Below are 25859 nucleotides of genomic sequence, written 5' to 3'. Positions count from 1 at the left end.
GGTCCAGGAGTTGGCAAATGGCACAACAAGCCCCTTTGCCTTTCAGGGGGAGGACGAGAAATCTTCCCAGAAAGTCCAGTTATACTAGAAACAAACAGCTTCCTTAGTGGCAAGGCAAGAGCTCCTCTCCACTCCTTATACCCTACCAACTGCTGCCGGAAGCCTTGTTCTGAGAAAACCTCACGCTCAGAATCTACCTATGTCACAGTGACAGATTCCGCAGGGAGGAGGGACTGGAATCTGTGGCTCTTTGTGTGCACTCATGGGCACGAGCTCAGCTGATCCCCAAGGACAGGGATCAGCTCCGTGCATGAGGACACAGGTTCAAAGCGGCTAAATGACTGCCAGTCACAGGGCCATCTTAGAAAAACAGGTGGGGGGCTGGCACTGTGGTGCAGTGGGTTAACGCCCTGGCTTGAAGCACCGGCATCCTATATGGGCGCTGGTTCGAGACCCCGCAGCTCCACTTCCTGTCCAGCTCTCTGCTATGGCCTAGGATAGCAGTGGAGGATGGCCCAAGTCCTTGGGCCCCTGCACCCACGTGGGAGACCCGGAAGAAGCTCCTGGCTCCTGGCTTCAGATCCACGCAGCTCCGGCCGTTGCGGCCATCAGGAGAGTGAGCCATCGGATGGAAGACCTCTCTCTCTCTCTGCCTCTCCTCTCTCTGTGTAACTCTGACTTTCAAATAAATAAATAAATCTTAAAAAAAAAAAAAAAAAAAAGAAAAGAAAAACAGGAGGGTGCAGCAGGTTAAGCTGCTACACTGGCATCCTGTAAGAGAGGACCGTTTCCAGTCCCACCAACTCCACTTCCCATCCAGCTTCCTGCTAATAAGCTTTGGAAAGCAGAGACAGTTGGGCCACTGCTACCCCTGTGGGAGACCAGGGTGGAGTTCCTGGCTCCTGGCTTTAGCTTGCCCCAGACCTGGCTGTTATGGCTGTTTGGGAAGTCAATCAGTGGAAAGAAGAAATCTCTCCCTCCCTCTCCTTTCCAAATAAATAAATAATTTATTTAAAAAGATTTATTTGTCAGTTAGAGACAGAAGGATATAGAGACCGGGGCCGGCGCTATGGCGCAGCAGGTTGAAGCCCTGGCCTGAAGCGCTGGCATCCCATATGGACACCGGTTCTAGTCCTGGATGCTCCACTTCTGATCCAGCTCTCTGCTATGGCCTGGGAAAGCAGTAGAAGATGGCCCAAGTCCTTGGGACCCTGTACCCATGTGTGAGACCCAGAAGAAGTTCCTGGCTCCTGGTTTTGATCGGCCCAGCTCCAGCCATTGTGGCCATCTAGGGAGTGAACCAGTGGATGGAAGACCTCTCTCTCTCTGTCTCTACCTCTCTCTGTAACTCTGTCTGTTAAATAAATAAAATAAATCTTTAAAAAAAAAAAGAAGGATATAGAGACCTTCCATCTTGCTGGTTCACTCCCCAGATGGCTACAAGGGCCAGTGCTGGGCCAGGTTGAAGTCAGGAGCCAGGAGCTTCTCCAGGATCTCCCAGGTGGGTAGCAGAAGCCCAAACACTTGGGCCATCTCCCACTGCTTTCCTAGGCCATTAGCAGAAGTAGAGCAGCCAGGACTTGAACTAGCACCCACATGGGATGCCAGTGTTGCAAGCAGGGGCTTTATCTGCCACACCACACTAGCCACAACAAGTATTTTTTTTTTAAAGGAAACAAGAAGTTTCCAGGATGAAAATAACATATTATTCAAAAAACATGCACAGATTTTTAAAAAATTTTGTACCATAATGAACATCTTTTTTTTTTTACTGGTCTTTTTACCATTAACTGCTCTTTCTTTGAAAAGCACAGAGACCCAGAGATCTTCCCTTTTCACTCCCAAATGCCCACACAGCAGGGGTTGGGCTGGGGCTGAAGCAGGCAGATGGGGCCTCAATCCAGGTTTCCACATGGTTGGAAAGAACCCAATAACTTGAGTTTTCACCACTGACTTCCAGGGTCTACACTGGCAGGAAGCTGGAGTCAGGAGCTGGGTACTCTGATGTGAGAAGCAGGAATCTTAACTGATAGGCCAAAGGTCCACTCCATAACTTATCTTTTAAAGCCATTTTTCCATGAAAGTTTAAATTTTTATTTTATTATTTATTTATTTGAGAAGGAGAGCGAGCAAGCTACTGCCTGCTGGCTCACTCTCCAAATACCCACAATGGCCAGGGCCAGACCAGGCTGAACCCAGGAGCAGGGACCCAATTACTTGATCCATCATTGCTGCCTCCCAGAATCTGCATTTGCAGGAAGTTGAAGTCAGGAGCTGGAGCTGGGCATCCTAACCAACATTTTTTTTTTAAATATTTATTTATCTGTTTGAAAGGCAGAGGCAGAGAGAGACAGAGAAAGTCTTCCATTAACTGGTTCACTCCCCAAATGACAGCAACAGCCAGAGCTGTGCAGATCAGAAGCTAGAAGCTTTTTCTGGGTCTCCCATGTGGGTGCAGGGGCTCAAGGACTTGGGCCATCTTCCACTGCTTTCCCAGGCCATAGCAGAGATCTGGATCAGAAGTGGAGCAGCCGGGAATTGCACCGGCACCCATATGGGATGCTGGCACCACAGGCAGCAGCTTTACCCACTACGCCACAGTGCCGGCCCCCCTAACCAACATCTTAACAGCCAGGCAAAACGCTCACCCACCATAAACTCTCTGAAGTACTCTGGTGTTTGATTGCATACACACACACACACACACACTTGAATACTAGTCTTAAAAAAGGAATGAAATTCTGATAATGTTCCAATGTGAATGAACCCTGAAGACATTATGTTAAGTGAAATAAGCCAGACATAAAAGGACAAATATATCTATACGACAGACCCAGAATAGTTAAATTCAAAGAGACAGAAAACAGAACCATGGGTAGGGAATTTAAGGTTACTGTTTAATGGGTACAGTGCTTCAGTCTGGAGTGATAAAAAAGTTCTGGAGGGAGATCATGGTAATGGGTGCACGAGGATGTGGAGGTGAAGTGACTCCATCTTGAAACAATAAAAAGCAGCCTCCGTTCCCCATAGCAGACCCGAGTCCTTGTAAAAGCAGGCATTCAGGCATTCCGGAGATATCAACGCTTACCAAGGACAGCTAGCTCAGCAGACCAAGGGCAGCTCAGTAGAGATTACCAAAATGAGGTAACTCCTGGAGCCCAAGCCAAAGGGAGACCCCCTCTCTGCCCTGCCCAATCACACAAGGCCCTGCACCCTAAGCCCTCGCTGACGTATCTTCCCTTTAAAAGCTCCACGAACAAAGACCTGGGCCTTTCCTCCTTCCTCCACTGCACTGGTTGGTTGGATGAGGTCCCTGTCGCAGCTTGTACCTTTAACATTCTTTTGCATTTCGGTGTGATCTTGGTGATCTACTTATCTGGGCACAACAAAGGTACTTCATGCCCCTAAACCGTACACTGAAAAAATGGCTTAAGTGGTCAATTTTGTGTCCTTAGATTTTATCTCAATGTTTAAAAACTGCATTCAGATAAAAAGCAAAAAAATAAGCAGCTTCAGCAATAATAGAATAACAACAACAAAAAGAAAACAGTAAAAAATGAACAAAATATTTGAACAAACATTTTACCAAAGATACAAGGATGGCAAATAAGCCCATGAAAGCATGCTCGATGTCATTAGGGAAATTCAAATTAAAACCACAGTGAGCAGCCACTGATCACCTACTAGAATGTCTTTTAAAAACACGACGATACCAAGTGCTGGCGAGTGTGCCAAGGGACTAACACTCACTCACCGCTGGGCTCTGGCCACTTGCCCTTACTGGTACTTCTACTTTCTGGACTTTCGATTGCCAGTCTGGGTTTTAGGGGTTGTCCTAAAGTTCTATAAATCAAACAAGTCTCTATAGGAAAAAAGGCAGCAATATATAGCAAAAATATTTAATTTAGTCAATCTTTTGGGATTATAGTTTAGGGAAGTTCAAACTTTACTGTTCAAACTCTCATTATCAGAACTCTTGGTCCCCCCCCCCCCCCAAAGTTTATTTGTAAATGTACAACTGGCTCTAAGATAAGACTTCATTACAATATGGATGGCAAGGGATGCAAAGGGAGAGAATTCAGATGCTTAAATAGGAAAGGAATCAAAGCTCATCATCACTGCAGGCACAAGGAACAGCTGACTTTTTGCCAGATTTTTTAATTCACCTGTGGCCAAGGGGCCCTTCCTTACAGCCTTCGCTTTTAGCTCAACAACTCCTGTTTTTCAAATTCAGAAACCAAACAGATTTGATAGCAACAGACACTTGTAATCCAAAGTACAAGAGCTTTAGCTACTTGATGGCTGTCATTGTTTTAATAATGAAAATCAGAAATAATCTAAGTATTCAGTAATAAAGCAATATTCTTTTTAAAATTATTTATTTGACAGGCAGTGGGAAAAATAGAAACAGAGGGCTCCTATTCTGATGATTCACTCCCTAAATGCCCACAACTGGCTGCTGCCTTGGAAACTCCCACAGGGATGGCAGGAAGCCAACCACTCGTTCCCTTCCAAGATTAGCAGGAAACTGGAAGTGGAAGTGGAGCCGGAACTTAAACCCAGGTTGCAGGCTTCAGGCTTCTCAAGGAGTGGCTTCACCATTCACCAAACGTCCACCCCAGCAACTCTTTTTAAGCAAAGTGAGTCTCCTAAAACAAATCTGATTGCATCCCTTCCCTATTTAAACCCCTTCCACGGCTTCCAAATGTGTAGGTAAAACTTGGGTTTGAAATCCAATCTTATGTATTGACCAAATCTGGGCAAGTTAATTAATCTTGCTAGGCCTTAATTTTTCAATTAATAACGTGTCACAAACAAATGTTGAATGATTAATAACATAATACCATCTTTAAAAATATACCACATATGTGAACTTACACATTCAAGTGTTTATATCATAACTATTACCATTTAAAATATATATGCATACTGGCCGGCGCTGTGGCTCACTAGGCTAATCCTCCGCCTTGCAGCGCCAGCACACCGGGTTCTAGTCCCGGTCGGGGCACCGATCCTGTCCCGGTTGCCCCTCTTCCAGGCCAGCTCTCTGCTGTGGCTAGGGAGTGCAGTGGAGGATGGCCCAAGTGCTTGGGCCCTGCACCCCATGGGAGACCAGGAGAAGCACCTGGCTCCTGCCATCGGATCAGCGCGGTGCGCCGGCCGCAGCGCGCCAACCGCGGCGGCCATTGGAAGGTGAACCAACGGCAAAAGGAAGACCTTTCTGTCTGTCTCTCTCTCACTGTCCACTCTGCCTGTCAAAAAAATAAAAAAAAATAAAAATAATTAAAAAAAATATATGTATACTAGTGGCAGATTCTCTACAAGTGCCTTTATATATAAGGTCTTCAAAAACTCATGGCAAGTGCGTATAATACATATATATTTTTAAAACCTAACCTGGAGCCTCCAGGTAGGTTCAAGGACGTGTAAATTACCTGAAACTGTATGCAGAAGGACATAACTGCATCCCTTTTCTAGGAAGAGGTATTATTTTTCAGATTCTGGCTTCTTACTAACCCACAAAGTGTTTACAATAACCAACTGGATTTTTGGATGCAATTTCTAAGGCCCCTTCCATTCTAACATTGCATGATTCTAACAGGTCTCTAAGATTACTCCCCACCCCTGCTTTCACCTCTAATATTCCATGATCCCAACAGGATGCAAGAAATGGACCAGAGAGCTAACACTTCATAATCCCAAGTACCACAAGAGCTCATTCCCTTCCCCAAGAAGGCAGGACTGCATTTTCAAACTTTTATGTATTTCTTTCTTTATTTGAGGGCGGAGAAAGAGAGAGAGACAGAAGACAGAACTCCTATCTGATGGTTCAGTCCCAAAATACCCACAAGAGCCTGAGTTGGGCCAGGTCTCCCACATGGGTAGCAGACACCCAGTTACTTGAGCTATTGAGCTGGTCTCCCAGGGTGCCCATTACCAGGAAGCTGGAGTTGGAAGCCAGAGCTGGGTACTGAACCTAGGAATTCTGATGAGGAATGAGGGCATCTTAACCACCAAGCCAAATACCCACCTAAAGGCTAAATTTGAAACCTGGAGTTCTAGATCTTTAAGACTTAATATCCACATTCCAATCTCATGTCTCACCTCTTGCCCAGATCCCCATCATTCTATCCAGTCTGCGAATCAGACTGTCTCTGCCTCTCTAGGTGCCCTGGTGCAGGCAGTGCCTGGACTGCCCCCTAACTCCACCCTTTCTTCTTGAGGCTCAGCTTGAAGTTCCCCTCCGGGGAAGCCTTTCACGGCTCCTTGTCTTTGCATGCTCCCTCAATGCTGGACTATTTGTTCCCACACAGGGCATAGGACCGTGGTTCACTGGGGAAAGCAAACCCAACTGTCAGGGGCCAGTCAGGAGAAGCTGTGAAGCAAGCAGGTGTAACACACACCAGCTCCACCTGGAGTTTCATTTTCCCACCTCTGAAACGAGAGGAAAATCCTAGCTCTGGGGAGACCAGCCTGAGAGCAATAGTAAATGCAAACAACACTGTTTGAGAGACTAGGGAGCAGCAGCAAGAACCGGGACCACGCAGGACAGAGCATCTGGGTCAAAGGAAGGAGTTTACTCAGCTTCTGCTAGGAATGAGTCCAATTCTTTCACTTTTTTTCAAGAAAAGCTGGGAAACCAGATTTGCATATGATATTTACCAATTTTTACATATCAACAACTAAAAAACCATTAAAGACCCACGTGATGGCTTCCAAGGTTTTCAGGCTCTGGAACCTGTTCCATGACCATCGCCATCTACCCATCCAAGGTCACCCTGCAAGAGGGCAGGTTTCCTACTGATCCCAGGGCCACTGGTGTGTGGACGGTTGTTGAATACGCTCACCCTTCCTGCATGGGGCTGAAAAGGACCCAAGGGGCAAACGAGGGTCCCTACCCCTCTCTGGGCCTGTTTCCGTTTCTGTACAACAGGGATACAATGCCTATTTGTGAGTCGTGTGTGCACCCACATGATCCATATATAGAAGGGCTGCGAGTTCCGTACTTTTACACACATTAATCTTACTGGATTCTCACAATAACCCCTATGAGGTAGGTGCTAGTGCATCCACGTTTTATAGGAAACTGTAGCTCAGAGACAGGAACACCTTGCTCAATGAGAACAGTATTCTTAAAGTCCTTTCTTCCCAAGGGCTTCCCACATTCAATCCGCTCAGCAGCTCTGAGTAGGCACCATTACTGCCAGATGAGAAACCTTGCAAAGGGGATTCCACCAAGGCAATCTGACTCCCACTCTCCAGCCCGGTGCTGTTCGGCAGAAATATAAATGTAAATTTTCCCAATAACCGCATTTAAAAAGTAAAAAGATCACGGATGAATTTAAGTTGAATAACATATTTTATTTGATCCCATATAGGCAAAACGTTACATTCCAACATGCACGCAGTATAAACGACTATTGGGGTGTTTTGCATTTTGTCCCTACGAAGGAAACGTCTCCATGCGGACCGGCTTCACCTCACGGGCCCAGCTGACACCTGTGACTGGCGGCCACCGCGCGGGCCACGCACTGCCAGCCCGCAACGCTTAAGCCCTCAGAGCCGCCTGTCGCGTGGCGTCAGAAGGCACGCACACAAAAAATAAAAAACGGCAGGGCATCCACCGTGTCGTGTTCTGTCACCGTCGCGCTAAGGGCGGGTGCCGACGACGCGAGACCACCTCGGGCCAGGCGGCGCTCAGCCCCTGGCCGCCGCCAACCCCACGCCCACGCGCGAGCCGCGGCCGCCGCCAGCCCAAGCGCTGCCGCGGCTACAGCCCGGGCCCCTCTCCTTTAAATTTACCTCACGGCTTCCTCAGGGGCCTCGCGAGCGCGGCGCGGCGCGGCTTCCGGAAGCTCGGCCTCGGCTTCCGGGCGCTCGTGCGCCCGCGGAACCACAGAGAAGCCTCGCGAGGCTTCCGCTTCCGGCTGCGCCTGGAGCTCCGCGGGGCAGGTAGGTTCCGCGCCCTCGTCACCGGCCCCGAGTCGCCTCCCTGTGCGGTCGCCCTTCAGCGGGACGCGTCTCTCTCCCTCCTCACCCCGCCCCCGCGCAGACGCAGTGCTGAGCCCACGGCTGCTGGACAAGAGTGACGGCCGGAGCCATGGCGGAGACCGAGCCGAGCTTGGGGGCCCCCCGGAGCCCCTCAGCGGCGTCGCTGGAGAAGCGCGAGGAGGAAGCGGGCCCGAGCTCAGACCCTGAGCGTGACTCCGCGGGCCCCTCCACGCTGGAGGCCTCACCGCCTTCCCTCGAGCCCGCCGTCCAGGAAGCGAGCCCCCCGCCCCCCGCGGCCCTGGAGCTGCCCCTGCGCTCTGCGCCTCAGGCCGAGGCCGCTCCGCGCTCCCCGCCGGGCCCCGGCGGCTCCCGGCCCGGCCCCGAGACGTTCCGCCAGCGCTTCCGGCAGTTCCGCTACCAGGACGCGGCGGGGCCCCGCGAGGCGTTCCGCCAGCTGCGGGAGCTGTCCCGCCAGTGGCTGCGGCCCGACATCCGCACCAAGGAGCAGATAGTGCAGATGCTGGTGCAGGAGCAGCTGCTGGCCATCCTGCCCGAGGCGGCGCGGGCCCGGCGGCTGCGTCGTCGCGCCGACGTGCGCATCACCGGCTGAGCGGCGGGGCTGCGGGCTCCGGTCCCGGGGGGTGGGGCGTGGGGCGGCGAGAACCTGCTCCCCACTCTGTGAATGAAATAGAGTTTGGCAGCTCCCGTGGTCTGGTGTCTCTCTTTCGTTCGTCTTCTATTGGGGTAGTTTCACCGAGCCTGTTTCCCACCTGCAGTGCGCGCGGAAGGCCTCCATTTCCTAGTCCTTGGGCCTGCCTTAGCTGTTGTGGGATCCTTGCATGTTGACCAGGCCTGGACCACCCTTCACACCTGGATTTCTTGTTTAACAGGAGCTTGTTCTCCTACCTGAAGAGGTGGATGATGGCTTGTGGAGTCCTGCTGGTTCTGTACCTGCCCTTGGGGCACTGCCTTTCTTCCCTAAGGCCCGAATTCCGGGGCTGTTGCCATGTGTTTTACACCTTGCAGGGAGAGACTAGTTCTTGATGAGCTCTGGTTTATGCCTCCAGACTAACTTCCTCTGTTGCAAAATTTTAGGCTGGTAGGATTTAAATGGAGGAACTGGTGTGAACGAAAGGATGGTTTGCATTACTGAAGCTATTCATCTTAACTTCTCTGCAGCTGGCCCCCTAATTTAATCAGCTTAATTGTTTAGAGGGAAGAGAACTTGGCAAGAAAGGAGGAGAATCTGCTAACTGGGACTCCACCTCTCTTGAGGCTCTGCCCACTGGAGGAGGGGCTCCTTGGGTCCCACCTAGCAGGGCCTGAAGATGGTGCGAGACCTGCTTCCAGCAATCAGCATTATAGTCCGTCTGCAGCTTGCACCAAAAAGCATGAACCAGGCTGGACTAAAAGCTGGTATGGGCATTTTGCTCTTGAATAAAGAAACATTTAAATGGATTCAGAAGTACTTTGAATACTTTCTTGGGATTTCCTGGCACAGGTTGTTTCTGCTTTGCTGCAAAATATCCCTTTAGAAGGCAAGAGCAGGCTTCTGCTAAAGGTAGGGTTTTAGCTCCCTGCTAATGCACCCGGGAAAGCCACAGCAGGTGGCCCAAGTACTTGGGCCCCTGCACCTACATGGGATACCTGGCTGGAATTCAGGATCCTTGCTTCAGCCTGGCCCATCCCCAGGCTATTTGGGGAGTGAACCAGCGGTTGGAAAATCTCTTAACCCAGACTTTCAAATATATCGTTGGGGCCAGTGCTGTGGCTCAACAGGTTAACGCCCTGGCCTGAAGTGCCAGCATCCCATATGGGCACCAGTTCGAGAACCGGATGTTCTGCTTCCAATCCAGCTCTCTGCTATGGCCTGGGAAAGCAGTGGAAGGTGGCCCAAGCCCTTGGGACCCTGCACCGTGTGGGAAACACAAAAGAAGCGCCTAGCTCCTGGCTTCAGATTGACAGAGCTCTGGCCGTTGCGGCCATCTGGGGAGTAAACCATCAGATGGAGGACATCTCTGCCTCTCCTGTGTAACTCTTTCAAATAAATCTAAAAAAATGTTAATACAGTGAGATTCTGCACCTCACAAGAGAAAACAATGCAATTAAACCAAGGGCAAAGAACTAATAGAAACACAGCAACAAGAACCTGTTTTATTTTTTCCAAATACAGATACAGAAGTTTGCATGTTTTGCAAATATTGCTTCAAAGCAACATTTCTATATACAGCGCCTTCTGTTCTAATAGCGCGTAAACATAGATATATATCCACAGTGCAATGTTGGCTCATCAAGGACCCACCTTGCATATTCTTATCACTTAAAATTAGTCAAATCAGAACTGTTCTTATCAAGGCAGTTTCTTACAGGTGGATAGCTTTTCTCAAAAAACCAAACTTAGGTAGTGCACTTATTTCTAAATGGTAACAGCAAGGTTTGAGTAAGTTTCCAGTGCTCCAACTTAGGGGTTAATTCAGCTTGACCCAGAAACTGGGAATGGAGCCCCTCAACATGGCTTTAAGTTAGGGAAACACACTGAGGTTTCTCAGAACTTGAGGAGTCATCCCTGCTTCCCTAAGAACAAAAGTCAAAATGAGTGAAATGGATTATTTCTTTTATAAAACTTATTAATAAACCTAATAATAGCCACTTGGCAAAATGGTAATTGTTTCTACTTCTTTGAACAAGACACAAAATTGGCTGTCTTAACAGTTTCCCTAGATGTAATACTTAAATGTATTTCCAGAAGAAAAAAAATCAGTAATATAATACAACATCATCATGCCTCACAGTGTGGCTACAGAAAATCATCCTGTTCCCTTTTTAGTCCAACATCACACAGTGCTTACACAGCTGTCTGGTAAACTGTCCAAAACACTGATGCTGTGCACACGCCTTCAGCATTTTTTCCCACATCAGAAACACCAATGTCGGCAGTGGGAAACAGCATCTGACAGGGGGATTGTCAGCTTCACTACCTATGCACAGCCACATGTGTTCCCTCTGATGGATAAGCTACAACAGGTCAACTTATACCTGGCCTCGAATTCACTTTATATCAAATGGTGAACATTACTAGAGCGTTCCCTGAAACAGGTCTTCCTTCGTAGAGGCCTGAATTCATGACCACAGCAACCTGCGCCTTAAAGCCTAACCATTCCAAAGGGCTCTGGAGTTACTGCTATGGAGATTCTGGCTACTTCACGTTTACATAGTAAATAGTTGCAGCACATAACATTATAGATTCATAAACCCATAATTGTGAGAGTAAATGGACAACTGTGCTTTGATTTTTGCCTTTAGTGATAAGAAAACTAGTGAAAATGGGTTACTCCTCAAAGCATAGAACATTTTCTTTAACTTTGCCTAGTAAGGAAAAACAAAATATAGCAATTACATGTGGAACCGTAACCTGCAAAAATAACACAAATAATGTCTCAAAGGTACAAATGGGTTGTACCTGGACCTTAAGCAGCATAATTACCTTGATCTCACAAAATAATACCTGGAACTTGAAGTGTTATATTAACAAGACAATTCTGAAGATGCGGACTATTGGACACACCCTTCAGGGGAGGAGAAAAGCGGCACATGTCACATCTGAAGTTTGTTTACAACAGTATAAAATAATAAGGAAACATCCCCAAACCACATTCCTCGTAACAAATCTTTACAGTGAAAGTTCAGAATTTTGGGAAACATTTTTTGGACATTAAATAGGACCAGGAAGCTGTCAATGTTGAGACATGGGTAGAAAATGCCGTCCCCTTTGGGTTCCAGACTCTGCCTGTTTCAGTTTGGAATTCCTCCTAGATTGTTAATACAGTGAGATTCTAGTTCCTCCAAGGGCTGTAGGGTTCTGCTACAAACGCCAACTCTGGGGTGAGGTTATACAGAACTTGTCCCGGGTACCAGGAAGTCATGCAAACGATGTGAGGAAAGTGAAGCGTCCTACTGGAAAAGCACTGCAGCCACGGCCTCTGCTGCTTCCCAGCCACCACTGAACGGTGAAGTCCCAACCTTCCCGCCAGGCTGGAAAATGAAATGATGCCTGCTGCCTAAACACCATGCCAGGCAGAAACCAGCAGGGTTGGCATACCCCAACCTGACAGAAGTCAATTAAATAAACTGCAAGTAGAATTTACAACTGTCCCCAAATAAACTTTTTTGGCTCTCATTCCATTTATCATCAGTGGCACGATTTCAAGTGAAGTTTGTGCAAAATGACTCTTCTTCATTCAACGATGTGCACAGAAGAAGGGAATCCCAAAGAGTCTATCTGCCAGCTTCTTGGCAGGCTTCAAGATCAGAGTGCCCTGTCCTCCAGCAGCCAGAAATGGCCTCTCTGTCCAACACTCCTCACATTCCTGGCTGGATCCCTGAAGTCAGTTGGTGTCACGTGCATTCGGCATGCTAGGTTTGTTCATTTAAATACGTGAAGCTCCTCTTGCAGGTGCCCCAAGGTGGTGCCCCCATTAGTTCTGGGTACCCAGGTTCATGTAGAGCAGCAGAGGGCAATCTGCTGCACCTTGCCCAGGTCTGTAAGTAGCTGCTTGATGCAGTGCTTGAGTTGTGGCAGCCTGGCCAGCGGCTCTGGGGGCTCCAGTTCCCCGGTATAGTCCAGCCAGCTCTCCAACACTGTGGCAAAAGAGAGAAAGAAGACCCTGTGAGCCCCCAACACTTCATTTGCAAGAAGATCAACAAGGTTCTCAGCACCTTATCCTGTTGCGAGATGGGAAGGAGGGACACTGAAGCCAATATTATCTCAATACCTGCTCTGCATACTCCTGGAACAAAGCTTAGTTGCTTTAGACAAGCACAGTCTTGTGCAATGATGGGAATGGTCAGCATGGTCCAGTACAGTAGCCATATGCAGCTCCTGAGCACTTGAAACATGGCTAGTGCAATTCAGGAACTGAATTTTAAATTTACTCTATTTAAATGAACTGAAATAGCCACACACTGTTCGCTGGTGGCTACTATATTGGACAACTGGGTCTAAAAGGCTTTCAAAGACCACCTTTCTCAGTGTGACTGCCCACTCTTTACAGAGCTTGCCCATGTTGCAAATCAGAAAGCCTGGTCTTTTAGGCTCAAAAAAAAAAAAAAAAAAAAAAGGAGGGGGGGGACTTGAAAGGCTCTGTTTTTTATCACCATAAACTCTGATTTGCTTTATATTAGTTCCTGATTAATATGTAACCGTCAGAGACACAGAACACTCTGATTTTCTCCCTCTAGGAATTAATATGTCTAGATAATACTCACACACTTCATTGTAACTGGTTCAGTATCTAGAAATACTTGTGTGAGCTGGGATTTCTCTTCAGAAGCTCTGGTATTTGGGGAGAGGTCATCTGGGAACCCTGCACCTTTGACAAGAGCCAGTCCCTTCATGGTGACCTGTGCTTACCCCAGCTTGCCAGGAGCCATGCCTCAACCTGTACTGAGCACCTCTGGACCCTGGAATGCAGAAGGAGGCATACCCACCCACCCAGTGTCTGTTCCTCTGGCCGCCTGCAGCCTACCACACAACCCCCAGCTCTCGCACCTAACCCCACCTTCCTCTCTACCTTTCTAAATCTTTTGTTCACAGCAAGTTACTCCTTAGGGAAGCCTCCTCAATTCTACACTCTGAATCTACTCCCTGTGTTACAGAGGCTATGGTACCACATGCTCTCCTGTGAGCATTTAATAATTTGTGATTAACCACAAGGAAAAAGGAAAAACAATACTGCCTTTTTGTACCCACACTTGGAAACCAAAAGTAAAAAATCCAAGTCACTTGAGAGGGACTAGTGGTCATCTGAACAACTCCACAGTCACCAGTTTCAGTCCATCAGTAAGTATTAAAAAACAAAATCTAGAGGGCAACAACAGACTGCTTAGCACACAGGCACAAGAATAAATGGAGGGGCCTGAGCTATGGTGAGTGGGTTAGCTGCCTGCAGTGCCAGCATCACATATGGGTGCCAGTTCAAGTCCCAGCTGCTCCACTTCCAATCCAGCTCTCTGCTGTGGCCTGGGAAAGCAGTAGAAGATGGCCCAAGTCCTTGGGCCCCTGCACCCATGTGGGAAAACTGCAAGAAGCTCCTGGCTCCTGGCTTTGGATCGGCCCAGCTCCAGCCATTGTGGCCACTTGGGGAGCGAACCAGCAGATGAAGACATCTCTCTCTCTCTCTCTCTCTTTCTGCCTCTGCGTAACTCTGACTTTCAAATAAATCTTTAAAAATAAATAAATAAATGGAAAAAAGGCAGTCAGGACTGGCTGGATCAATTTGAAAGGCGAGGGGAGACTTAGGCAAGATGATCCTGCAGTTGCTGAGCAACCCCTCTTAAGATCACCTGAACTACCTTGGATCTGGTGCCAGGCTCGCTGTAGAAGGCACCCCACAACAGTGGCTCAGGAGACAAGCACAGGGAAACAAGCAGCAGCATGCAGACTGGCACAGTGTATGTCACTCAGTAGTATCTGAGCATGGTTTATGGGAGTGTTTGGAACTCCTGCGACAGAAGCTCGCTCTCCAGATCTGCTGGGCTGAAGAACAAACAGGGCCAAAGCCATGGGAAGTCAACAGCATCTTGGGACCACAGAGTCCGGCAGGCCAGCCCCACAAGCTTTGGGCTGCCCACACCATTATCCCAACTTCGCTCTTCAGGGAATGAAACCACTTCTAAGTATAATGGTTGCTAGCAAGACAAGGTCACCATGGGAAAAGTTTCACTTCAAATACACTCTTCAAGCTCATCTGTATAGGGACCATTGTTCACTATGGTATTTTTTCCTTAAAATAATACTTCTAAATATTAAATACTAAAGTGTTTAATATTTCACTTTTCATGATCATTTAATTTCCTTTGTCTTTTATTTTTATCATTTACTTATTTGAAAGGCAGAGTGACAGAAAGAGAGACACCCACACATACACAGATAGAACAAGAGTGAGAGAGTCCATGTTTCCATCTGCTGATTCACACCCCAGATGCTCACAACAGCCAGGACTGGGCCAGGCTGAATCTAAGAGCCCAGCATTCCATCCAGGTCTCCCATGTGGATGGCAGGGCCCAAGCACTTGAGCCATCATTTGCTGCCTTCTCAGGCACATCAGCAGGAAGCTGGATCGGAAGCAGAGGAGCCAAGACTTGAAACTGCACTCATGTGTTGGTTGCAGTTGTCCTAAACATTTGTTCCACAATGTCTTCTTTCCTTTGCCCCCTTTTTTTTTTTTTTTTTTTTTTAAGATTTATATTTATTTGAAAGGCAGAATTACACGGAGACAGAGGAAGAAAGGTCTTCCACCCGCTGATTCACTCCCCAAAAGGCCACAACGGTTGGAGCTGTGCCGATCAGGAGCCAGGAGCTTCCTCTGGGTCTCCCACATGGGTGCATGGGCCCAAGGCATTGGGCCATCTTCTACTGCTTTCCCAGGCCACAGCAGAGAACTGGATGGGAAGTGGAACAGCCAGGACTTGAACTGGCATCCATATGGGATGACTGCACTGCAGGTGGTGGCTTTACCTACTATGCCACAGCGCTGGTCCCCCTTCCTTTGCTTTTTAAACTACTATTCACATAGCTTTATAAATTATTAAATAATGGTTAATAGTAAAAAATGACTTTTATCTGTGTGTGTCAATAATGATAGCTTTTCTGTTTTCCTATCTGCTTGGGTCAATCCCCAAATACCTTCAGTGAATAGGCTGGGCCAGGTGAAAGCCAGGAACTCCATCCAGGTCTCCCATGTGGATGGCAGGGGCCTAACTAATTAAACTATTAGCTGCTGCCACACAGGGTATGCATTAATAGGAAGCTAGAATTGATAGTGGAGCCAGGACTTGAACACAGGTGTCATAACCACTAGGGCAAATACCTGCTCCACTAGGCTTTTTTTTTTTAAAGGACTATTACATTCAAATTTCTATAAAAGCTTAAGTTCATCTTGATGGCATTTAAATGAATTCAAGAGTTGATTCCCAGGACTGGTGCTGTGGAATAATGGGTTAAGCCGCTGCCTGTAATGTCAGCATCACAAATGAGCACTGGTTCAAGTCCCAGCTGCTCCACTTCCAATCCAGCTCCCTGCTAATGTGCCTGAGAAAGCAACAGAAGATGGCCCAAGTACTTGGGCCCCTACATCTACATGGAACTGGATGAAGCTCCTTGCTCCTGGTTTCAGCTGGCCCAGCCCCAGCCATTGCGGCCATTTGGGGAGTGAACCAGTGGATGGAAAATCTCTCTCTACAGATCTCTACCTCTCTCTGTAAGTCTGCCTTTCAACTAAATTTTAAAAGTTCTTTAAAAAAACAAACAAACAAACAAACAACCAGTTGATTCCCTTGAGGCAGCATTGTGGCACAACAAGTTAAGCCCCAGCTATGATGCCAACACTGGTTAGAGTTCCAGCTCTTCCACTTCTGATCCCTACTACTGCACCTGGGAAGGCAACAGAAGGTGGTTCAAGTGCTTGGGCTCCTGCCACCCACGTGGAAGACTCAGATGGAGTTCTAGGCTCCTGGCTCTATCTTGTACAGCTCCAGCTGTTGTAGCCATTTGGAGAATAAACCAGCAGATGGAAGATCTCTGTCTCTCCCTCTCTGTAAGTCTGCCTTATAAACTTAAATAAATAAATAATTTTTTTTAAAAAAAGAGCTGCTTCCTTAAAGAGATTCTGATGACTCATAATGCAAAAGTTTATTTACCTAAATAAAAATCTTCATGCTTTATCATTGATCTTCATGCCTCCTTGGTACCTCTCAGGGCTCAGAGTATCAGAACATATACAGAATATGTGACACTAAATTGGTGGAACACATTAAGACCTTAGAAGTGCCAGGCTGGTTCTGCAGCTCAACAGGCTAATCCTCCGCCTTGCGGCGCCGGCACACCGGGTTCTTGTCCCGGTCGGGGCACCGGATTCTGTCCCGGTTGCCCCTTCTCCAGGCCAGCTCTCTGCTATGGCCCAGGAGTGCAGTGGAGGATGGCTCAAGTGCTTGGGCCCTGCACCCGCATGAGAGACCAGGAGGAAGCACCTGGCTCCTGGCTTCGGATCAGCACAGTGCGCTGGCTGCAGTGGCCATTGGAGGGTGAACCAATGGCAAAGGAAAGACCTTTTTGTCTCTCTCTCACTATCCACTCTGCCTGTCAAAAAAAAAAAAAAAAAAGTGCCAATAAGTATCAAAGTCAGGCTTGGGTGCCAGCGCTGTGGCGTAGCAGTTAAGGTTGTGCCGCCTACATCCCTAGCATCCCATATGGGCACCAGTTCACATTGCAGCTGCTCCACTTCCAATCCCGCTCTCTACTATGGCCTGGAAAGCAGTGTAAGATGGCCCAAGTCCTTGGGGCCCTGCACCCGCGTGGGAGACCCAAAGAAGCTCCTGGCTCCTGGCTTTGGATCTGCACAGCTATGACCATTGCAGCCATTTGGGGAGTGAACCAGCAGGTGGAAAACCTCTCTCTCTCTCTTTCTCTCTCCATCTCTCTGTAAATGTCTTTCAGATAAATACAATAAATCTTAAAAAAAAAAAAAAACAAAGTCAGACTTGTCCATTTTGAGGGGACAAAGGAGGTGGGGTGAGGCTGAAAAGAAGAGCCAAGAATGCAGCCACCTCTCAAGAACAGGGGTCAGAAAGCAGCTTATCTGGGGGAGAGGGTGCCCAGTGCAGGCCAACAGGCAAGGGCCAAGGAAGGAGCCTACCATCCAGCTCCTTCTCTATGGAGTCCATCCGGTGTGTGACCTCATCCTGCAGGGACTCCACGTGGGTCAGCAGGTTAAACTGCCACTGGTGCTGGGAGCTCAGCAGCCCCTCTCCACCTCTGTCCAGCAGCTTCCGAGCAGGGGCTTCTTCCGGGAGGACACTTTTGGAGACATATTCCCTCACCTGGGGAAGCAATGCAGGGAGTTATTGAGTGCAGGGAACCTCTAAGGCCCTTTCCTATGCAGCCAGCATCTGGAACCACCTGAAAAACCAGCTGCAGTCTGAAGACTCCAAACCCTTGCTCCGTTTACCCTTTCCCCTGGACCCGTCTCACTACTGAAGGGCAGCACAGACCTCTGGCTCAGGAGGCCCCACAGCTGCTTCTCACTGACTGGCTCGATACCCTGGCCTGAAGGAGGAGTCACAGAGTGGCTTCCAGAGCCCTGGGATCTGAGCAGAGCAGGGCTAGTAGAGACAAGGGTTAGTATGTGGGAGCCCACACAAATGAGTCTCAAGTGCCAGCTCCATTTCCTGCAGAATGTGTGACCCAGCAGTAGTTATTTATCTCTCTGAGCCTCTGTTCTTCAGGAGAAAGATGAGAAATAGTAAAACCTACTTTGAGGGTTCAGGAGGATGGAACAGAATAATAATAAAACAGGATCAGCTCATGGATACTCCCCCAACAACGAAGGCCCACAATCTCCTAATACTGAATCATATACCAGACCCTAGAAATCCACCTTGTGCACAGGACCACAAGCCTTTTCTGGAATTTGGGAACTCCACCTATCATTCACTTATTCTAAATGAAACAGATTATAGCTAATATTGATTTAGTGTTTACTATGGGCAAAACCATGTGCTAGGAGCTTTTCTGAAATACACTGTGCAGCAAATGAGGATCACTGTCACTGGGCCCATTCAGCAGGTAGGGAAACAGGTCTGATCAGGGAGGTGAAGGAACTTGCTCAGAATCACAAAGGGGCTGAGTCCAAACTCAGCTGGGTCTTTCTTAAAAGACAGCATCCTTATCACCTTCCTCAGCACTGTCTGAACCTGTGACCATCACTACCCTTGAGGGGCTTACAGCCCAGGATGCTTCCTCTTGGCCATGTGTAGCCAGCCATGCCCTTAATGCCAGCAACACCACCCTGTGGGATCAAGGGTGAGACTAGAGGTGTCAAGGGCAAGAAAGTCCTCCAATCAATCACAGAGGGCACAATGACCCTGGAAACAGCTCAAGATGAACACACTGGCAATGATGGTGGCAGAAGGCTCCAGAAGAGAATAACTTGAAAAACAGCCACAAAAGTGGCTCTGGAGAAAACAGAGGAAATCTGCAAATATTTTGATAAAATGGACCCTTGTTATGACAGGGCTGCAAAGTTAAAAGAAAAGTAAGTCACACAACTGTATTGAAAAAACCAGGCCTAACCAAACACCTGACTCACTGTGCGCTCGTGCTAAGAATCAGCACCTAGGTGCAACCATGAAGGAAACGGAGTGTCCCTACCCTGGTTCCATTTCTGGAGCTCCTGGCAGCTTCCCACCTCTCCACTCCCACCCTGCCAACCACACCGTTTTGTGGGTGTTTTCTGGAACCAACAATTGTTAGCTTAAGTGAGCTCTCTTGACTTTGCATTCATTTAATAGAAAACACGTGTATGTTAAACAGATTTAAATGCAGTTTTCTGGCTATCTTGCACAGAACAGGTAACCTACCAGGAGAAGTTACAAGCACTCCAACACTGAGGAAGAACGAGTATGAGGAGCCACATACCTTTGGGGAGCTGGGTTTGGGGTCACCGTCACCCCTGCTCCTGTCTTGGTCTAGAGGCCAGCCCAGACGAGGGGAGAGGGAGTCGTCGCCGTTCTCGTGGAGTGGGTTGACTGCATCGTCCAGGGCAGAGCCCCGCGTCTCCACCACCAGCTTCTGTTCCACAGCAGGGTAGTAGGCGCGGGGTTTCTGGTAGCAGTGCTCGCTGGTGATATATGACTCCTCCATGGAGCGGGGCAGGGGCTTCTCCACTGCCCCGTTCAAAGTTCTATAGCTGGGGGCCTCTTCCCTGCTCCTGGTGTCCATGATGCGGATGTGCGTGGACTGAACTCTCCCCTCCCCAGAGTGCTGTTTCCAAGGCTGGCACCACAGCTGCAGATCAGGGTGCTCCCTGCTTCTGTTGGGAGGGCAGACAGGGAAAGGCTTTTTGCTAACTGGCACGATGGCAGAGCGCCTCAGTTCCCAAGCACTCTCCCAACAGGGCCAGCTGGTCAAATCCCATCATTCGCTAAGCAAAAGGGAGAGCCAATCTCCAGTCTTAAAAATACCTACTTTATGTAAACTCCATCTTTTAACTCTTCTCTACCACTCAGAATCTTTACTACAACCTAAGATCATTAAACAAAAGGAAGATGGAAAGGAGGGAGGGTGGGCAGCAGGCAGTGCCCTTCAGGCACAAGCAGGTGGACAGAGAGCTGTGATTCACGTTTGGTTCATTTAGAAATGTCCTGAGGGGCCACTGCTGTGGCTTAGCGGGTAAAGCTGCTCCCTGCAATGCTGGCATCCTCATACAGGTGCCAGTTCAAATTCCACCTACTCCACTTCCAATCCAGCTTCTGCTAATGCCCTGGGAAAAGCAGCTGAAGACAGCCCAAGTGTTGGGCCCCTGCCATGCATGTGGGAGACCTGGAAAAAGCTCCTGGCTCCTGGCTCCGGCGTGGCCTAATGCTGGTCATCATGGCCATTTGGGGAATGAATGAGCAGAAGGAAGATCTCTCTCAATCTCTATTTCTTTCTTTCCCTCTCTCTCTGACTTTCAAATAAATAAATAAATAAATCTTAAAAAAAGAAAAAAGAAAAAAAGTAATGTACTGAGAAAACGCGGGGCCTTCTTGGTTGTCACAACCCTTATGGGTGATACCAGCATTTAGTTCACAGAACCCAGGGACACTAAAAATCCTGTCATGTTCAGGCAACCCCATATGGAGAAGAACCATCCCATGGCAGAACTGCCAACAGTGCCTTCGTGACCCGCAGAGATAAACACTGAGAGCCGCAGCTCCTAGACAGAAGTACCCTGCCTCTTACCTGCAGAAATGCAACTGCCCATGAGCGTAAAGGCTGCAGCAACTTGGCACAACCCCAAGTTCTACTCCCTAGGTGTGCAGCTAGCCTTTCACGGCTCTCCCATTCCACTCCTACCCACTGAGGAAGGAGAAGAAGCCACTGGTACCAAGGTAGCCAGGGTCCCTGGGCCACCTCCAGGCAGGGTATCAGAGCCTGAACCAGAGCCCAGACACACCTCTGTAATCAGAATGGTGCAGGAGAAATGGGGTTGTCTTGTTAACTTCTAGGGCCACTGCCACCTGAAATGTGTTAACATGAAGCTCATGAGCCATAGTTCAGATCTGCTCTTTATACAAAAACTATATCTTTGCCTCTTTCGTACTAGAGTTTTTGCCTTCCCAGCTACAACCTAGAATCCCAACTACTCTTCCTGACAAGGATGACCCTGACCACCCTTTGTAAGCCCTGTCAATCATGAAGAAAGTATGCACAGCTATCCACGCCACTTTCAAAATGATGCTCTGAAATGTTTGCCTGTGCACAAACTGCACAAGGCCCCTTGGGAACAATATATCTGACAATGAAAACCCAGGGCCCGTGACTGCACAGACTATCCAGGGTACAAAGACACAACAGCCCCTGTCCCTTTTCCAGGAGCTTTCCTCCATGCATAATGATTAACAGGATCTCCCTATGCCCTCTTCTGAACTGTCATGAGTCTGATTTAATTCCAGTGCAAACAAAGTCACTTTTATAAAGATGAAGGCTTTAAACCAGGATTCAGAAAGACAAGGTTACAGACTATGGTGCAGGGCCAGAGGCACTGGCATTTCAATGAGAGAGTACCATCTGAAGGAATCCTCAAAGGAAAAGAAACAGAGTTGACAATCAGCCCCTCACAGGGACCACTGTCCACCTACTTCAGTCAGTCTAGCATCTCATTAAGAACAGACTAGCTGGGTTCATAAGGGGTAAAGTTTCCTATCTTACAAAATATGAGGGAACAGCCAATCTCTGATACCCTACCTGGGGCTGTCAACAGATGCAGTTCACCTCAACAGATAATGGCAAAGCAACTGCTAACTGCCTTCCATATCCATCTTCCCCTCTCCCTCTCACACACACACCCCTGTTCCCGAGTTTGGGCAGGCCACGGGACCACCCAGCCACCTGCAGTCAGGTGTGTCTGTGAAACTGCTCGCCCTCCCCTTCTTTTCTTTCCCTCCTTCTTAGGTGCTGGGGCAGAGTCAAGGTTCAAATTTCCTTCTACCATGCAGATCCCAAGACCACACAGAGCAATAAAAGGAAACCAAGTCCCCAAATCTCTGGAGAGAGGATTCCTACCTGGCCTAGACTTTTGCTTATCCCTCCACCATTCATTAGGTGAGAAAGAAACTGCCATTTTGTTTGAGTCACTCTTTTAGGGATCTTTGTTACAGCAGCTTAACTTTTAGCCAAACCAACACAGATCTTTGATAAATGTCCCCTTGCTGGGCCAGACCTTGAGCAAGGCCTCTGTGTGCCAGAGAACACAGAGGAAGCAGCCTCTGACCCTGCCATCTCCAGGCTCTGGTGGTCCACTCCCCTGACAGAGGCCTCCAAGACTAATCAGCACACAGCAAGTCTTGTCAGAGGGCCAATCAGATCCTAACTCACCCATAGCACTAGTATGTCATTGTTTGTGACTTAATTAAAACAGCCTCCTATGGGAAGAACATAGCGGGTTCACAGGGGAGAAGCCCCTGCCAGAGACTCTACTAACATGCAAAGAAAGCTCCCAAGGTCACTGCCAAGGAGAGGCAGTCAGAAAGGTGCAGGACAGTACCTGATGGCAGCCACTCAAGGCCCACTCAAGGCCTCAGCTGCTATATTAAGTAGCTTATAAAAGCCAACAGGAGCAACATGTCTTTAACAGAGCTCCACAGGCTTGGAGCATATGATATGGAGAATGCAACCACAGAAGGGAGCGCACACTCAGTCCTACTCCTCAAGCCCCTGACCCCTAGAAGCCAGACACGGCCTAACGTTTTCTGTGTGAGCAAACTGCCATGCTAGAGAGCAGACCTGCCAAAAATCTCTCCCAGCAGCATTCAGTTCTGCCCTGTATACCAATCAAAAGTGTCTGGGATAAAAGGATACACAAAATGTGTTACTTACACCCAAGAGAGTGCCATTTAGCCTCGAAAAGCTAGGAAATGCTGGCATATGCTACAACAGAGATGAACCTTGAGGACATTACGCTAAGTGAAAAAACCCAGTCACAGAGAGACAAGTACTGTATGATCCCACTTACACGGAGTTCCCAAAGAGATCACATTCATACAGGCAGAAAGAAGAACAGTGGTTGCCAGAGAATGGAGAGACGGGGAATAGGGAGTTGTTTAATGGGTAGAGAAATTCAGTTTTGCAAGATGAAGAGTTTTGGAGACTGGCTGCCTAATAATGTGATAACTTAACCAAATAGAGACATACACCTAAGAATGGTAAATGGGTGATTTTATAGTATGTATATCTTACCATAGTTAAAAACAAACAGAAAACTCAGAACTATACACCAAAACAAAAAACAAGCCAAACTACAAACAAACACACCCTAGCCTGATTATGGTGGTGGTCGCATGGGTATATACTTCTGTTAAAACTCAAGGAACTCTGGGAGTGGACATTTAGCCTACCAGTAAAGATGCCCTTGTCCTACACCACAGTATCTGGATTTGATTCACAGCTCCCGCTCCTGACTCCTGCTTCCCACCAATACAGACCCTCAGAAGCAGCAGGTGCTGGCTCAAAATTGGGTTCCTGGCACCTACATGGGAGACTTGGATTTTGTTCTGGCTTCAGCTCAGCCTGGGACTGCAAGTTTTTGGGGGAGTGAGCCAGCAGATGGGAGCACTGTTTGTCTCTCTCTGCCTCTTAAATAAATAAAAAATAATTTTAAAAAGTGTTTTAAAACTCAATTAACTCTTAAAGGCAGGTAAACTATATATTAAATATATCTCAGTAAAGTTGATTTTTAAAAAAAAAGCATCTGGCATTTGGCATAGCAGTTAAGATGCTGCTTGGGGTGCCTGCATCCCACGTTGGAATATCTGATTCTCGATCTGGCAGCGTTTATGATTCCAGCTTCCTGCTGGTGCATGCCATGGGGTACAGTGGGTTATGGTTTGGGTGGCTAGGTCACTGACACCCATGGGAGAGGCACAGATTGAGTTCCAGGCTCGTGACTTCAGCCTGGCTCAGCCTGAGCCACTGTGGGAGAAAAGCAGTGTATGAGATCTCTAGTTTCTCTCTCTGCTTTTCAAATAAGTAAACAAGACTGAATTGGAGACCTTTACTAAAATTCTCAGTTACATGATAAAGTTTTTTTTTTTTTAACTTATTTTATGTTTCAATTGACTTATTACATTTTGTTTGAAAGGCAGGGAGACAGAGAGTACACATTCATAGGAAGCTAGAATCAGGAGTAGAGTCCAAATTCAAACCCAGGCACTCCCATGTGCCAAGTGGGGATACCAAACGATGTCTTTAAAAAAAAAAAAAAAAAAAAAAGACTTATTCCATCCATGGGTTCACTCCCCCAAACAGCCACAACAGCTAGAGCTGAGCTGATCCAAAGCCAGGAGTCAGGAGCCTCTTCTGGGTCTTCCGCACAGGTCTAGGAGGCCAAGCACTTGGACCATCTTCTTCTGCCTTCACAGGCAGATGAGCAGCTGGCACAGGAACTGGCGCCTGCATGGGATGCTGGCACCGCAGATGAAGGTTCAACCTACTACACCACGGCGCCAGACCCCAAGTGATGTCTTAACTGCTAGGCCAAATGCCTGCCCCCTTATCAGTCTTTTTTTTCTTTTTTTAAAAGATTTATTTATTTATTTGAAAGTCAGAGTTATACAGAGAGGAGAGGCAGAGAGAGAGAGAGAGAGAGAGAGAGAGAGGTCTTCTATCCGATGGTTCACTCCCCAATTGGCCACAACCGCCAGAGCTGAGTCAATCCAAAGCCAGGAGCTTCTTCCGGGTCTCCCACGAGGGTGCAGGGGCCCAAGGACATGAGCCGTCCTACTGCTTTCCCAGGCCATAGCAGAGCACTAGATCGGAAGTGGAGTGGCCGGATCTCGAACCAGCACCCATATGGGATGCTGGCACTTCAGGTCAGAGCGTTAACTCGCTGAGCCACAGCATCAGCCCCTCCTTATCAGTCTTAAGACTGATTTTTTAGCTTTACAATTTTTCAAATTTGTTCCACCCCCAGATGGTCCCCAAAGCTGCAGGCATCACACTTACTGCAAGATGCTCATCTTGAGCTGCAGGCCGTGCAGAACCTCGATCACTCTCTGCACATCGCCAAGAAGCTGGTGGGTGGCCACAATTTTCTTGGCATTCTGATGAGAGTAGTTTTCTTCTAGAAATGCCAGGCCATGCATGTGTCCCCTGCTCAACCACTCCTTGTCATACCAGTACTTGAAGCCAGGCCTCTGACCTAAAGCAGTGACAATGAGAGGGTTAAGTGTGGCTGAAGGAAACCCAGGCCATTCAATCATCATAGGAACACTGGAGGATAGGTTAGTGTGCTCTTTTTGCTAATTCATTCAGTGTACATTCACCAGGCACCAACTATATGCTGAGCTCTCTCTATTAGGTGTTGAGGATAAGACAGTCAGTAAGGCATGGATGGTTCTCATCTCTTGGGACTGGTCAGAAGTGCAGTGGAAAAAGTGAATTATCTCATTAAATGTAAATCATTTCACTGCCTCCCTTACTTAAAAGCTTCCACAGTCTGCCATTGCTCTAAGAAGGAAACCCAAAGCCCTACCCTGGCTTAATGAGGTCCACAGAACCCAGCTCCTTCCTGCCCCCCTCCACCACCCATACAGTACCTTGCTTCCCATTTCCAGAATGCAGCACTCTTTCAGGTTTGGCATCTTTGCTATAGCACCCTTGTGTCTGGAGCAACAGACCCCAAGGGCTTTGCAAGGCTGGCTCCTCACCGCCCAGCCAGCCACCCCCCCAGAGCCTTTGGCTACCTCCCAAAGTGAGGAGACCCTCACCAGTGCTTTCCAGCCATTCCCCACCTGACGGCTTCCCCCTAACAGTCTAGTTGTTTATGTAACTT

General features: G+C 48.1%; 2 protein-coding genes across 2 annotated transcripts in view; one reads left to right on the top strand and one right to left on the bottom strand.

Moving 5' to 3' along the window:
• Positions 1-7848: 7848 nt before the first annotated feature.
• Positions 7849-9444, top strand: SCAND1 (SCAN domain containing 1). Its single transcript, XM_062204131.1, has 2 exons — positions 7849-7953; positions 8054-9444. Exon 2 carries the CDS (start codon positions 8102-8104, stop codon positions 8600-8602), a length of 501 nt encoding a protein of 166 aa, XP_062060115.1. The 5' UTR covers positions 7849-7953; positions 8054-8101; the 3' UTR covers positions 8603-9444.
• Positions 9445-10117: 673 nt separating this feature from the next.
• The window catches only part of PHF20 (PHD finger protein 20), a 138227-nt gene continuing 122485 nt past the window's right edge, over positions 10118-25859 (bottom strand). Inside the window, exons 15-18 of the mRNA XM_062204130.1 lie at positions 25031-25226; positions 19466-19859; positions 17685-17868; positions 10118-12630 (exon numbers count right to left, since the gene is read on the bottom strand). Coding sequence (XP_062060114.1) covers positions 12488-12630; positions 17685-17868; positions 19466-19859; positions 25031-25226 — 917 coding nt within the window. The 3' untranslated portion in view covers positions 10118-12487. The remainder of the gene's footprint in view (positions 12631-17684; positions 17869-19465; positions 19860-25030; positions 25227-25859) is intronic.

Source organism: Lepus europaeus, chromosome 10 (genome assembly GCF_033115175.1).
Source record: "Lepus europaeus isolate LE1 chromosome 10, mLepTim1.pri, whole genome shotgun sequence".
NCBI classification, from domain to species: domain Eukaryota; kingdom Metazoa; phylum Chordata; class Mammalia; order Lagomorpha; family Leporidae; genus Lepus; species Lepus europaeus.
The sequence above is the reverse complement of the archived record's forward strand: the minus strand, read 5'-3'. Positions and strand labels throughout refer to the sequence as shown.

Bases quoted from the DNA above. Each gene is read 5' to 3' on its own strand.
- SCAND1 (XM_062204131.1), top strand. From the start codon at position 8,102: ATGGCGGAGACCGAGCCGAGCTTGGGGGCCCCCCGGAGCCCCTCAGCG.